The sequence below is a fragment of the Halichoerus grypus genome, chromosome 8 (genome assembly GCF_964656455.1).
Source record: "Halichoerus grypus chromosome 8, mHalGry1.hap1.1, whole genome shotgun sequence".
Taxonomy (NCBI): Eukaryota; Metazoa; Chordata; class Mammalia; order Carnivora; family Phocidae; genus Halichoerus; species Halichoerus grypus.
In genome coordinates this window covers 42972357-42986432 of record NC_135719.1, presented here as the reverse complement: position 1 = coordinate 42986432, position 14076 = coordinate 42972357, and the positions used below count along the sequence as shown (strand labels likewise).

General features: G+C 46.0%; 1 protein-coding gene across 1 annotated transcript in view; it reads right to left on the bottom strand.

Moving 5' to 3' along the window:
* GRAMD2A (GRAM domain containing 2A) overlaps positions 1-13281 on the bottom strand; it is a 31711-nt gene extending 18430 nt beyond the window's left edge. The window contains exon 1 of the mRNA XM_078079135.1: positions 13190-13281. Coding sequence (XP_077935261.1) covers positions 13190-13230 — 41 coding nt within the window. The 5' untranslated portion in view covers positions 13231-13281. The remainder of the gene's footprint in view (positions 1-13189) is intronic.
* Between the last annotated feature and the right edge of the window lie 795 nt (positions 13282-14076).

Sequence of the window (14076 nt, the reverse complement as noted above, 5' to 3'; positions counted from 1 at the left end):
GGTATCCACCCTACAACTCTCTCCTTTTTTGTATATGTTTAAAATTTTTCCATGGAGACAGATGAGTTAGGAGACTGTATTCCAATGGAGAGATGATGTCTCACACTTGGTGGCAGTGGTGTTGGAAGGCCAGGGATGGATTCAGGATATATATTTCCAAATAAAATCAACCTGACTTGGTGATCCATTGGACGTGGGGTCTAAGGGCAAAAATGTCAAATATGACTCTAGATTTCTGGCTTAAGCAAGTAGGATACTGCTCTGTTTTACTGAGATGAAACAGGGAAAAATATATTGGAAAAAGAGCATATTTGAAGGAAACAATCAAGAGTTCTGTCTTGAAGTTGTGTGAGAAACATTTAAGTGGAGATGTCAAGCTATATAGGAGTAAGGAGCTCAGAAGAAAGGTCCAGGCCAAAGGGATAAATTTCTGAGTTACTGGCCCACAAATGAGTACAGGAGCTAGGAAAGTGGATACATAAAGAAGAGAAGCTATCAACAAGGGCGCCAAAACCAGTTCAATGGGAGAAAGATTAGTCTTTTCAACAAATGGTGCTGGGATTCGATATTCACAAGCAAAAGATTTAAGTTGGACCCCTATCTCACACCATATATAAAAATAAGCTCAAAAATGTCAGAGCTAACACCACAAAACTTTTAGAAGAAAACAGGTGTAAATCTTTGTGACCTTTGATTAGGCAATCGTCTCTTAAGATATGATACCGAGGGGCGCCTGGGTGGCTCAGTCGTTAAGCGTCTGCCTTCGGCTCAGGTCATGATCCCAGGGTCCTGGGATTGAGCCCCACATCAGGCTCCCTGCTCAGTGGGAAGTTTGCTTCTCCCTCTCCCACTCCCCCTGCTTGTGTTCCCTCTCTCATTGTCTCTCTCCCTGTCAAATAAATAAATAAAATCTAAAAAAAAAAAAAAGATATGATACCGAAAGCACAGGAAACAAAAGAAAAGATAAACTGAGCCTTATCAAAATTGGAAACTTTTGTGCTAATGATTCATCAAGAAAGTGAAGACAACCCACAGAATGGGAGAAAATATTTGCAAATCATATATCTGATAAGAGACTGATATCCAGAATATATAAAGAACTCCACCTTGAAAATATTATACTAAGTGAAATAAGCCAGTCCCAAAGGATAAATATTGTATCATTCCACTTATATGAAGTATCTAGAGTATCAAATTCAAAGAAACAGAAAGTGGAATGGTGGATGCCAGGGGCTGGAGGGAGGAGAAGGTGGAGAGGTATTTCGTGGGTATTTCAGTTTTGCAAGATGAAAAAGTTCTGGAGACGGTTTGCACAACAATATGAATATGCTTAACAATACCGAACTGTACAAATGCACTTAGAAATGGTTAAGATGATAAACTTTATGTTATGTGTTTTTCTTAACCACAATTAAAATAATTTTTTTAAAAAGAACTCTTTTTTTTAAAAAAAAAAAGATTATTTAGGGGCACCTGGGTGGCTCAGTCAGTTAAGCGTCTGCCTTTGGCTCAGGTTATGATCCCAGGGTCCTGGGATCAAGTTCCCCATCCGGCTCCCTGTTCAGCGGGGATGTATTTATTTATTTGAGAGAGAGAGAGCACACACACTTGCAGGAGGTGGGGAGAGGGGTACAGAGAGAGGGAGAGAGAAACCTAAGCAGACTCCATGCTGAGGGTGGAGTCGACCCAGGGCTCCATCTCACAACTCAATCTCATGACCCTGAGATCACAACCAGAGTCAAAACCAAGAGTGCACCATCCAGGCGCCCCCTAAAAAGAAATCTTTTTTTTTTTTTTTTTTTTAAGATTTCATTTATTTATTTGACAGAGAGAGACACAGCGAGAGAGGGAACACAAGCAGGGGGAGTGGGAGAGGGAGAAGCAGGCTTCCCGCAGAGCAGGGAGCCTGATGTGGGGCTCGATCGCAGGACCCTGGGATCATGACCTGAGCCGAAGGCAGACGCTTAACGACTGAGCCACCCAGGTGCCCCCCTAAAAAGAACTCTTAAAATTGAATGATAAAGTCAAGTAATCCAACTAAAACTGGGCAAATGTTTGACTAAACATTCTTCCAAAGGTGATGTCAAATGACCAATAAGTACGTGAAGAGATGCTCAACATCATTAGCCATCAAGGAAATACAAATCAAAACCACAATTAGATACCACTTCATACCCACTAGGGGACCATAATCAATATTAGGTGTTGGTGAGGATGCGGAGAAACTGAGCCCTCATGTATTGCTGGTGGGAATGTCAAATGGTACAACTGCTTTGGAAAACAGTTTGGTGGTTCCTCAAACAGTTAAACATAGAGTTACTATAGGACCCAGCAGTTGCACTCCTAGGTGTACACCCCGAGAGAACTGAAAACGTGTGCATACAAAGTCTCATACAAGAATACTCATAGCATTATGATAATTAATTCCCCAAAATGGAAACAGCCCAAATACCCATCAACTGATGAGCAGATAAACTGTGGTACATCCACACAATGGAATATTACTGAGCCATGAAAAGGAGTGAAGTATTGTTACAAGCTACAATATGAAAGAACCGTAAAAACATTATGCTAAGTGAAAGAAGCCAGTTATGAAAGACCACATACTGTATGATTCCATGTACAGGAAATGTCGAGAACTGGCAAATCCATGGAGACAGAAAGTAGATTAGTGGTTGCCAAGGTGCTGGGGAAAGGGGAAATGGGAAGTGACTAATGTGCGCAGGGTTTCTTTTTGGGGTGATGAAACCGTTCTGGAATTAGCCGGTGGGGAGAGCTGCACAACTTGGTGAATACACTAAAAGCCACTGAACCGTACACTTTAAAAGGGTGAATCTCACGGTATATGGATTATATCTCAAGGAGGCGGAGAGGGAGGACAGAAATCTGGGACCCGAAGAAGCACAACACTTAAACATTGTGTGCAGGAGAGAGTCCCCCGGAGGAGACTAGGAGAGAGAGAGCTAAGAGCTAGAAAGAAACCTAGGGGTAGGGGTTGTCATGGAAGCCCAAGGAATGTGTCAGAAGGAGGAATGGGAATCAGTGGTTGCTGAGAGGCAGGTAGGAGGAAGACTGAAGGCTGTCGCTTCATCAGCAAGGACAAGGTGGGTCACTTCGGCAATCTCGGTGGGGTAGTGGGGGTTTGAATCCAGACTCCGGTGCTAAAGGCCCGCTCCTCCTTCCTCCCTCCCAGGCTGGTGACCGCATCCCAGGGACGGACCGTGAGGACAGGTCTCTGAGTACGAGTGAGGATGCTGCTGAGCGCAAGTCAGGGGCCAGCCCGGCGCCACGCCAACCTCGAGTCCTGCTGCCTTGCTCCCAGTGAAAGCCGGCGGAGATGCTGGAGGACGGGAGAAGGTTCCCTGCGGGGAGGGGGCTACCCGCGCCCGCAGCCCCACCGCGCCCGCAGCCTCACTGCCGGGTCCGCCCCGCCCCGGCGTCCTCACCTGCCGCTCCTCCAGCCCCGGCGCGCGTCTGCCGCAGCCCGCGAGGCACCGCTCCGTTTTGGGCGCCTGCCTCCAAAGGGGCTGGGAAGCCCGGGGTCACCCGGCGCCAGAGGGCGGCCACACCCGGAATTCCAGCCCGGCACTGAGCTCAGCTCCCCGAGGCGGCGGCCGGGCGCCAGCGATCCCGCCCGGCCGGCCGGCCCAGCCTCCGAGGGGGCTGATGCGCCCTGAAGCGTTGAGGGCAAAAGCTGGTGCGGACGGGGGGTGCTGCCCGGAGTGCAGCAGCCCCGCCGCACCTCCGGGCCTCTCCGAAAAGGGATCCAGCGCCCCACCCGAGCTCCCCTTTCGGATCGGTGTCCCGCACCAAACCTGGTAGCTGGCCCGGATTTAGGACGGCCCAAAGCTGGACAACTGGGCTCCCCCAAGCTGTGCTGCGGCGAAGGGTTCAGATTCCTGAGCCATGACCTAGTCTTACGGGGCTTGCTGGGTCCTGGGACCTCTTCCTCCAGGGAGAACTCCAGATGGCCGAACTGGTGGAAACCCCCGCAATGCCTGCTCTCGCCCCTATTATTCAACAATGTTCTGGAGGTTCTAGCCATTGCACAGAAGCAAGAAAAAGAAAGAAAAGGTTTAGACACTAAGAAGAGAGAAATTCTAATATTTATTTATTTCTTTGTTTGTTTGTTTGTTTGTTTATTTTTAAGTAAGCTCTACGTCCAAAGTGGGGCTTGAACTCACGACCCCGAGAAGAGTAGCATGCTCCATCGACTCAGCCAGCCAGGCGCTCCCCCAAAAAGAGAGAATTTTTATTTGAAAGATGGTAAGATAAACTATCTAGAGAACACAATCAACTGAAAACAAACAAAAGAAAATGGCCCAGACACTCTTATATTTCGGCAGTAAGCTAGGCAGAGCTGTGGTGGGGATAGACACATAGTGAGTTCTTACGGAGTTTATTATTCTAGGGGTTATAAGATCAACATAAAAGTCAATAGATTCTCTGTAGACCCACAGTAAAATATATATATTATATATATAATTATACAATATATATAAATATATAAAAGTCATAAAATATATTTGGGAAAATGATTCTATTCACATGGAAGCAACACATATAAAATACCCAAGAATAAACTTTTAGAATGTCGAAAGTCCATGAGAAGAAAACCATAAACCTTTTTTAAAAGACATAAAAGACTTGAATAAATGTTCTTGAGTGGGAAGATTCAAAGTTTTAAAGGAGTGAATTTATCTCAAATTTAATGCAAGGGCTTGCCTTACCAGATGTCAGAACAAACTACAAAGCTAGAGCAATCAAAATACCATGGTATTTATAGGAAACAAACTGAGGGTTGCTGGAGGGGAAGTGGGTGGGGGGATGGGGTAACTGGGTGATGGGCATTAAGGAGGGCATGTGATGTAATGAACACTGGGTGTTCTATGCAACTGATGAATCACTGAACTCTACCTCAGAAACTAATAATGCACTATATGTTAATTTAATTTAAATAAAATAAAATTTAATTTTAAAAAACCAAAATACCATGGTATTTACTGGCTTAAGAAAGATGAACAGATCCTAACAGGGAGTCCAGAACATGATCTATGGCTATCTGAGAATTTAGTATATGATAAAGAAGGTGTTCCAAATAGGTAAGAGAAGAATGGATTGTCCAATAAATGGTATTGAGGCACCTGGCTAGCTCACATCATTCACAAAAATAAATTCCAAGGAGAGTAAACATCCAAATATTTTCTAAATCAATAAAGAACTAAAACAAAATGGAGGAGAGTATTAAAATATTAGGAAAGATTTTTCTAAGCAAGATATAAAACCCAGAACACATAAAAGATTTAATTGCATAAAAATTAAAAACTTTGTACATTTAAACAAAGAATTGATATTTTTATTTTTTTTTAAGAATTGATATTTTTAAACATATAATGAACTTATCCAAGTCAGCAAAAGGAAGTAAACGATCTAATAGAAAAGCGAGCAAAGAATATTGAAGAGGCAAGTCACAAAAGAATATTTCTCATAACTATATTATTGTTAAGCACTAAAAAATTTATAGTGCTCAGTACCACCAACGATTTATTACAAATCTACAGATCCTTTGATCCAACAACTCCATCTCACAGAACTTGGCATAGGGAAATAAATGGACAAGTAGGCAAAAATTTATATTCATATGGTTAACAATTATGGTGAAAAAAGTGGAAATACCTAAATAATATTTTATCAATATCATCTATGCAATTGACTAAAAGAGTGGAGTATAGCTGCATGGGCTCATAGAGAAAAAGGCCTAAAATGTGTTGTTTAGTGAAAGTAGGTACAGATTAGTAAGGAAAATCTAATTAATGCATTTATAAAATTTAACCTTCTGTACCTAAGGGTATATATCAAATTCTCTTGTGTGAGAATTATAGGGTGATTTTTACTCTTTTTTTTTTAAAGATTTTATTAATTTATCTGACAGAGAGAGAGCACACACAAGCAGGGGGAGGGGCGGAGAGAGAGGGAGAAGCAGTCTCCCTGCTGAGCAGGGAGCCCAATGTGGGGATGGATCCCAGGACCCCGGGATCATGACCTGAACCCAAAGGCAGACACTTAACCGACTGAGCCACCCAGGTGCCCCTGATTTTTACTCTCTTTAATTTCTCTTTTATTTAAACTTATTAAAACAGGCATGTAATACTTTCAAAATCAGCAAAAAGCAATAAAGATTGTTTTTAATATTTAAAGTAAAAGGAAGAAATGATATCTTCTTTTTTACTTATTAAATGTCAAAGGCTCAAAAGCTTAATAATACCTACTGTTGATCAACATGCTGATGAATGGGCAGTCTCACCCACTACTGTGTGATAAGGCAGTGTGAGAAAATGTACATATACTTCATATGTAGATACCTGCCAGGCCCATAAATTCCAACTCTAACAATTTATTCTTAGAAAATAACTGGACACAAATTTAAATGTATAAGGATGTTCACTGAACTGTAATTAGAAGAAAAAAAGAATAAGCCAGGAACAAATTGTGGTTTATTCATGGAGGAAAGGCTATGTAACAAAATGATATTTATCGGGGCACTTGGGTGGCTCAGTCGTTAAGTGTCTGCCTTGGACTCAGGTCATGATCCCAGGGTCCTGGGATTGAGCCCCGCGTCCTGTTCCCTGCTCAGCAGGGGGCCTGCTTCTGCCTCTCCCACTCCTCCTACTTCTGTTCCTGCTCTTGGTGTCTCTCTCTGTCAAATAAATAAATAAAATCTTAAAAAATAAATAAATAAAATTATATTTATCGAGTTATTTATTAAAACTAAATCTATATGAACATGAAAGGATTGCATTACATAACATTGGGGAAAGCATTATATAGAACAGCATGCATAAAAAAAATATATGTGGGAAGGATGCTCACCAAAATTCCAACAATATTTTTCTCCATGAGTTGGGATTTTAGGTGTTTTTTAAAACTTTCTTCTTTATACTTTTCTGTATACTATGCCTGAATTTTATGATCACAATACACTATTTTCATTTGGTGGAAAGAATAAAAAGGAAGAAAAAGGATACAACAAGAAAAAGACATGTTTCGAGGGCACAACAATATTAACTAATAGACACCTCTGAAATGCCCAATTTCTAAAACTTCATTCTTCTTACATGAAAACCCTTAGAATCTAACAGAAAAAGAAACCTTGATTTTAAAAACGAACTTTGCCAAATCCCCACATGTGATAAAACTGCACAAAACTACACACACACACACACACACACACACGAGTGCATATAAAACCGGTGAAATCTGAATAAGGTCAATGGGTTATATCAATGTCAATTTTCTGATTGTGCCATGGTGCTCTCCTTACGCAGGATGTTACCACTGGGAGAAACTGAGTGAAAGGTACATGAGCTCTTTGTATTATTTCATACAATTGCATGTGAATCTACAATTACCACAAAATATAAAGTTTATTTCAGAAAAATAAACTTTGCACCTTCAAATGGAAAACAGACCAAGATTTCTTCAAGCTGGGGCTGGATCATCAGAGGCCTGATCTCAGATTCTCAAAGCTGGAAGCACTGCAGGGAAACTAATTTTTGGTGAGCACCTACTGTGTCTCAGGCCATTACATGGCCTGAGAACCTTTGAAGCAGCCCGATGTGACTCTGTTTTATGGATGAAGAAAGGGAGGCTCAGAGCCAGTAGTAATTCAGTAGCGGAGAAAGGATTTGAATCCAGGTCTTTCGCTCAGCCTCTTCCTATTATTCTATCACAGTGACTACATATCTGAGAATGACTTAAAAGAAAAAAACAAAAAACAAAAAACTGGAACTCCTGGGTGGCTCAATTGGTTAAGTGTCTGCCTTCGGCTCAGGTCATGATCCCCAGGTCCTAGGATCGAGTCCTGCATCGGGCTCCTTGCTCAGCGGGGAGCCTGCTTCTCCCTCTGCCTGCTACTCCCCCTGCTTCTGCACATGCTCTCTCTCTCTCTGACAAATAAATAAAATCTTAAAAAAAGAAAGAAAGAAAGAAAGAAAGAAAGAAAGAAAGAAAGAAAGAAAGAAAGAAAGAAAGAAAGAAAAAACCTCATTCAGTATTACCCACATCAAGGAACTTGGTATAAGGAAATAAATAGTCCAGTGGGTGGGAAAAAAAAAAAGGTAAAGCTGCAATCAGGCACAAGGAATTTAAAAATGTGTACCTACATGTGAATATCATCCATCAGGTGTGTCATGCAGAAAGTTCTGTTAGTTCTTTCCAACACCTAAATGGTCCTCGTTCTAACTAGTCACCAAGGAACAAACCTTTGTCATCCTGTTCCTTCCTTGATAAAACCAGATCTCCACTGTTGCTGCTATACCTCAGTGACCAAATAGCTGAAGAAAAGACATTTCTTTATAGAAAGATTCAAGCTAAGGGCGCCTGGGTGGCTCAGTCGGTAGAGCAGGCGACTCTTGATCTCAGAGTTGTGAGTTCAAGCCCCATGCTGGGTCTAGAGATTAGTTAAAAATTGCAAGGAAGAAAAAAGAAGAAGAAGAAATGGAAGGGGAACCTAAAGATTACAAAAGATTATAGAGACATAGATATAGAGATTCAGTATGTTAACCAATTGCATAAACCTCATTCAGATTGTTATTAAACTAAACAAATGGTACAAAGACGGATATGAGACAATGGGGGAACTTTAAATGCTAACTCATTGATGATTTTAAGGAGTTACTGTTATTTTTTAGGTGTGGTAACAGTATTGTAGTTATATTTTTTAAAGGCTTGATCTTTTATAGATACACACGGAAATAGTTGTGGATAAAATAATATCTTAGATTTGCTTCAAAATAATTCAGGAGTGAGAGAGGAGGGAGGTATATACGAAACAAGGTTGGCCCATAACTTGGTAATTATTGAAGCTGGGTGATGGGCACATCCTGCTTATTATACTATTCTCTCTTTTTATATATGTTTGAATTTTTCTGCAATAAAAGGATTTAACAATGAAAACCACAAGCATTTTTCAATTTGTTTGGTAGTCAAGGAAGCCCAGTATGAATATCAATTCTGAGGTAATGTCACTGGGTTGTTTCATTTTGTTTTTAACTTTAAAAAAAAAAAGAAAAAGATTTTTTTTATTGGGCACCTGGGTGGCTCAGTCGGTTAAGTATCTGCCTTCAGCCCAGGTTGTTACACCGGGGTCCTGGGATCGAGTCCCGTATCGGGCTCCTTGCTCAGCAGGGAAGCCTGCTTCTCCCTCTCCCTCCGCCCCTGCTTGTGCTCTGTCAAATAAATAAATAAAATCTTAAAAAAAAATGATTTATTTATTTGAGAGAGAGAGCTCGTGCATGGGCAGGGGGAGGGGCAGAGGGAGAGAGAGAGGAAAAGCCGACGCCCGCTGACGAGGGAGCCCAACATGGGGCTCCATCTCAGGATCCTGTGATCATGACCTGAGCCGAAAGCAAGAGTCGGATGCTTCACCAACTGAGCCACCCAGGCGCCCCTGTCGCTGGGTTGTTTTACAATGACATTTCTGGATAGTCCTTCAAAATTCAAAAATTATTTTTAAATAGAACTTTGTGTGGCCCGGGTGAGTATAGGCAAGTTTTGAGTAATCCAGTTAATGTTAACACATATTAGAAACATTTGAAGTTTTTTCTACAGAAGAGAAAACGAAAATCCTTAAACTGGTCACAGTTGTGGCATACCACCCATGCTGCTCTGACCCTGAGTCAGAGAACAAGAGGGCTGCCAGTGGAATGAAATGCCAGTACAATTTTGACAATTACTTAATATACCATTGATGTGCCTGTTAGGAGGAAACGGAATTCATGTTCGATTTAAACTAATTCTTTTTTTTTTAAAGATTTATTTATTTATTTGAGAGAGAGAGCACGAGAGAGTGGGGATGGGGTGGGGCAGAGGGAGAGGGAGAGAGAGAGACTTAAGCAGACTCTGCGCTGAGTGTGCCGTGGGGCTCCATCCCATGACCCTGAGCTCATGACCTGAGCCGAAACCCAGAGTCAGATGCTTCACCGACTGCGCCACCCAGGTGCCGCTGATTTAAACTAATCCTTTATGTGCTTCTTATTTCAGATTAAAATAGAAATAGTGGGCTCAGTCAGTAGAGCATGCGACTCTTGATCTCAGGGTTGTAAGTTCGGGCCCCACACTGGGTGTAGAGATTACTCAAAAAGAAAAAGAAAAAAGAAAGAAATAGTACCAACCAGGGGAGCCTGGGTGGCTCAGTTGGTTAAGCGACTGCCTTCGGCTCAGGTCATGATCCTGGAGTCCCGGGATTGAGTCCCGCATCGGGCTCCCTGTTCAGCAGGGAGTCTGCTTCTCCCTCTGACCCTCCCCCCTCTCATGCTCTCTCTATCTCATTCTCTCTCTCAAATAAATAAATAAAATATTAAAAAAAAAAAAAAGAAATAGTACCAGCCAGAAACACGTCTGTTTAAAAAAACTCACCATGTGATTTTCTAGTGGATATTAAACATCAGCTGAGGAAACATGCGGTTAGAACTAGGCCTTGAAGAGTGGTTCAACCTCCACGGGTTATTAAAACTCCAGTCCTAAATTAGGACCAAGCATTTCTAAACCAGTAAAAATGTGTAGCTGTGGCAGGGAGAAGGGAGGAACCAGCTTACCCTATAGAGGCTTACATTCTTCGGAAAAAACCTTCCTTCTGGAATCTGTGCGATAGGAGGCAGGTACTCCTTGGGGTGGGGGGCAGTTACTTCTTATCACACAGGGGCCTCTGCTCTCCCCTCCTCCTTCCTTTCCTACATGAGTAAACTTCATCAAAGGGTGATTCATCAAAGCTTCAAAGTTTGGTGACAACAGACAGTGACAGATTGGTGCCCTGCAGCCCAGGTGAATAACAGCACGGTGGCCCAGACCGATTTCATGCCAAACTTACACTTGGCACCAGAGGCAGCTGCAGAAATGTAGGGGCCTATTTTCATTTTTCAGGAAAGGAGAAAGCAAGTTATTTTCTGGTGTCCAAACTCAGACACTGGACACTGTACCAAGTGGAATGCTGTACCGTTTTCCGTTTCATGGGCCTGTGTTTGTGTTTATTAAGTAAGTTCTCTGCCCAACGTGGGGCTTGAACTCATGACCCTGAGATCAAGAGTCACATGCTCCACCAACTGAGCCAGCCAGGCGCCCCTTGATTTCATGGACTTTCTATAGGGAGTCACAGCAAAGAAGAAATTATGTGAAGAAATAAAACACCTCCAGAAATTGAGGGGAAATTGAGGCAAATTAGCAGAATCACTGAACGACATCATAGAGAAGGCCCTTGGGAGCCTACAATCCAATCTCCTTGCCTTATGATAATGGCAAAGTAGACCCAGAGAGGGGACCTGACTTTTCCCAAGTCTCAGCAAAACAGGAACAGCGTGAGGCTTAGAACTCACTTCCGATTCCCAGAGCAAAGCTCTTCATGCTGGTCCAATAAATACGGTATGTGGCATTGTGGGGGGCGGGGGGTGGCCAAAACCACAGCTTAACCAGGTTAAGGACTGGGCGGAGCCACCTAAGCAGGCACTTGAAAGAGCTTCAGGGAGGCTGACTGGCATAAATCCATCCGAGTACTGCTGACCTCAACCTCAGGGGGTCATCTTAGGTGGATGAATCTGCACACAGGTCTTTCTGCTCTGCATCAAGGCTTCTGAGGACTCACCTAAGTTCAGAAATTTGAAAGCAACCTGTAACATCAAGGCATGGATCGGGCCGGGCTGTCCCCTCTAGGCTAATGCCGAAATTTCTCCCTAAGGCAAGTCAGGAAGAACTTCGACTTGGTCCCAGCTGAAACTCTCGCGGAAGCTGGGTGGCAGCCTCCACCAGCTTTGCCCTCTAGACCTGTCCGTTTGCCCCAGGGATGCTCACTGCTTACCTGGCCCTGTCAGACTGTAACCTCAAACCTGAGAGTGTCTGTAAGCATGGGCTGGACTCTGGCCAGCATCATCAGAGGACTGTGGAGGGGGTATCCTGGCCCCCTCACTACAGGACGGGAGGGACACCCTCTACGCCACCTCTCCCTGCAACCCCATAAATCTTTGAGAGGCGCTGGACTTTGGAGCCAGCTAGAGATGTACATGGGGCAAAGACATCACAGATTGTCAGGGCACTCTGTCTTATTCCCTAGGAGCTTGACCCCTGCAAGGATGGGGGCACCCTTAAACAGCCATGAGGAGGGGGGAGACAAGCAAAGCCAATAAGGGCAAATGACAGCTGGGTAGAGACCCACCAGCCTCTGAAAACAGGGCAGAGGGAGCCCCTAAGGATTCAGCCAGTTCCATAAACCTGTGTAGAGTGGGCACAGGACTCACACATTCACCCTACCTTCCCCAGTGCTAGCTGGCCAGGGGAGCCAGGCTGCCCTCCAGAGCTCAGACTGTGGGGCTTGGGACCTGGGCAAGGGCAGGAACTTGCTACAGCCTCAATCACTTCCTCTGTCTTCCCTAAATAATCCCGCCCGCAGCACCCAAGACCTCAAGGAGCGAGGCCACAGTTCTTGGTGTCACCTGAAACGCCACCTCCAGCCTGCCCAGCCTCCTTGCCCCTTGCCCAGCTGCAAGAACTTTCCTTCCTCCCAAAGCGACTTTGGATCAGGTCTCCCGGCTGAGAGACCGGCCCCAGCGCGCCCGATCGGGACGGGCCTGGCGCACGGGCGCGGCTGGGTCGTGCCGGGACAGCTCCACGCTGCCTCCTGGGCCGCCGCGGGCCACTACAACTGCAGTCCCGGCTGGGCGAGGAGAGAGGCTGACCCCTCCGAGAGCCAGCAGGGAAGCGCCAGACTTGGGGTGCGGGGCAGTCAGGACGAGGGAATCGGTTTTGCTGGTGAATGAACGAATGAGTGAATGAATGAATGAATGAGTACACGGATGAATGAATAGCTATGGTGGCGGAGACGCGGTAAGAGGCGTCCCAAGGAGGGTGCCCATCCTGATGCCGCCCGGACTTCTCTCATCCCCCAGGTACGGGGCGCCGACAGCCGGGCCATCTGCCCCCTCGCCAACACCTCGCAGCCCCCGGAGGCGCCCGGGCCCGCGCTGCGCAGCTCTGGAGCGGAGCCCAAATGCCGGTGGCCGGGAATTGCCTGCCCCGCGGCCAGAATGTGCCTAGGCGCAGGGGCGCCCCGCGGCCGCCTCGCCCGGCCAGGCAGCGCCCCTCGCGGCAGCCCCCGGGCCCCCCGCCCGTCCCCCAGCCCAGCCCGCGGGCCTCAGCCCCTTACCTGCCCGCCTCGGCCGCCTCGCCCCGGCTCAGAGCGGTCATCGCGGCGCCTCCAGCGAGCGCTGGGGACCGCGCGGCCAGACCGCGCGCCCGTCGGCCCGCCCCCGCCCCCGCCCCGAGGGCCCGCCCCAGCCCGCCCATTGGCTGCTCGCGCGGGACGGGCCCCGCCCATTGGCCGTTCCTCCTCCAGGTCCTTGCTGGAGCTCTGCGCAGATTCTACCACTCCTACTTCCAGACCAGCAAGTCCGGGTGGCCCGGGCCTGGGTCTGCACCTCCTGCCCCTCCCAGCGCAGGCCTTGGGTCCCCTCCAGGTTCTTCCTCCTCAGCCCTCCCTCTGCAGCAACCGGTTCCCGTCCTCCTCTAAACCCTCCTCTAAACCCTCCCGGCTCTGAGCTCCAGGGTAGGTTTCAACTTCTCCCCACACCAGAGAGGTGACATGAGTTAGGGAGCACAGGAGATTTTAAAACAGGATATAGCCCGGGCAGTCGGAAAGCCCGGGAGCCAGGATGCTTTCGCGCATTTCTCCAAGTTGGGTCCTGGGGAGGGACTGACACGATGGCCAGAAATCAAGTCGGGAAGCAAGACAAGTAAAGCTGAGTGGTGCCATGGGACAATGCCCTGGGCCTTGAGAATGGGGTCAAAGCCCGATTCCCCGAGCTTACCTGGCCTTCAGGACCGGTCCCTCCTGCCAGGTAGGGCTTGATTCTTGAGGGGTCCAGAAAGGGAAGGTGCAAGCCAGATTTCGTTCCATTCCTAAACCTCTACCAACCCCTTGGCCCCGTTTTGTCATGGGGGTAGGACATTGGCAGACAGGTGGGGCACAAAGGGAGCCCAGAGAGAATATTCTGGAAACTGGGAGCAGAACCTGGTGTTCTCCTACAGCGCCCT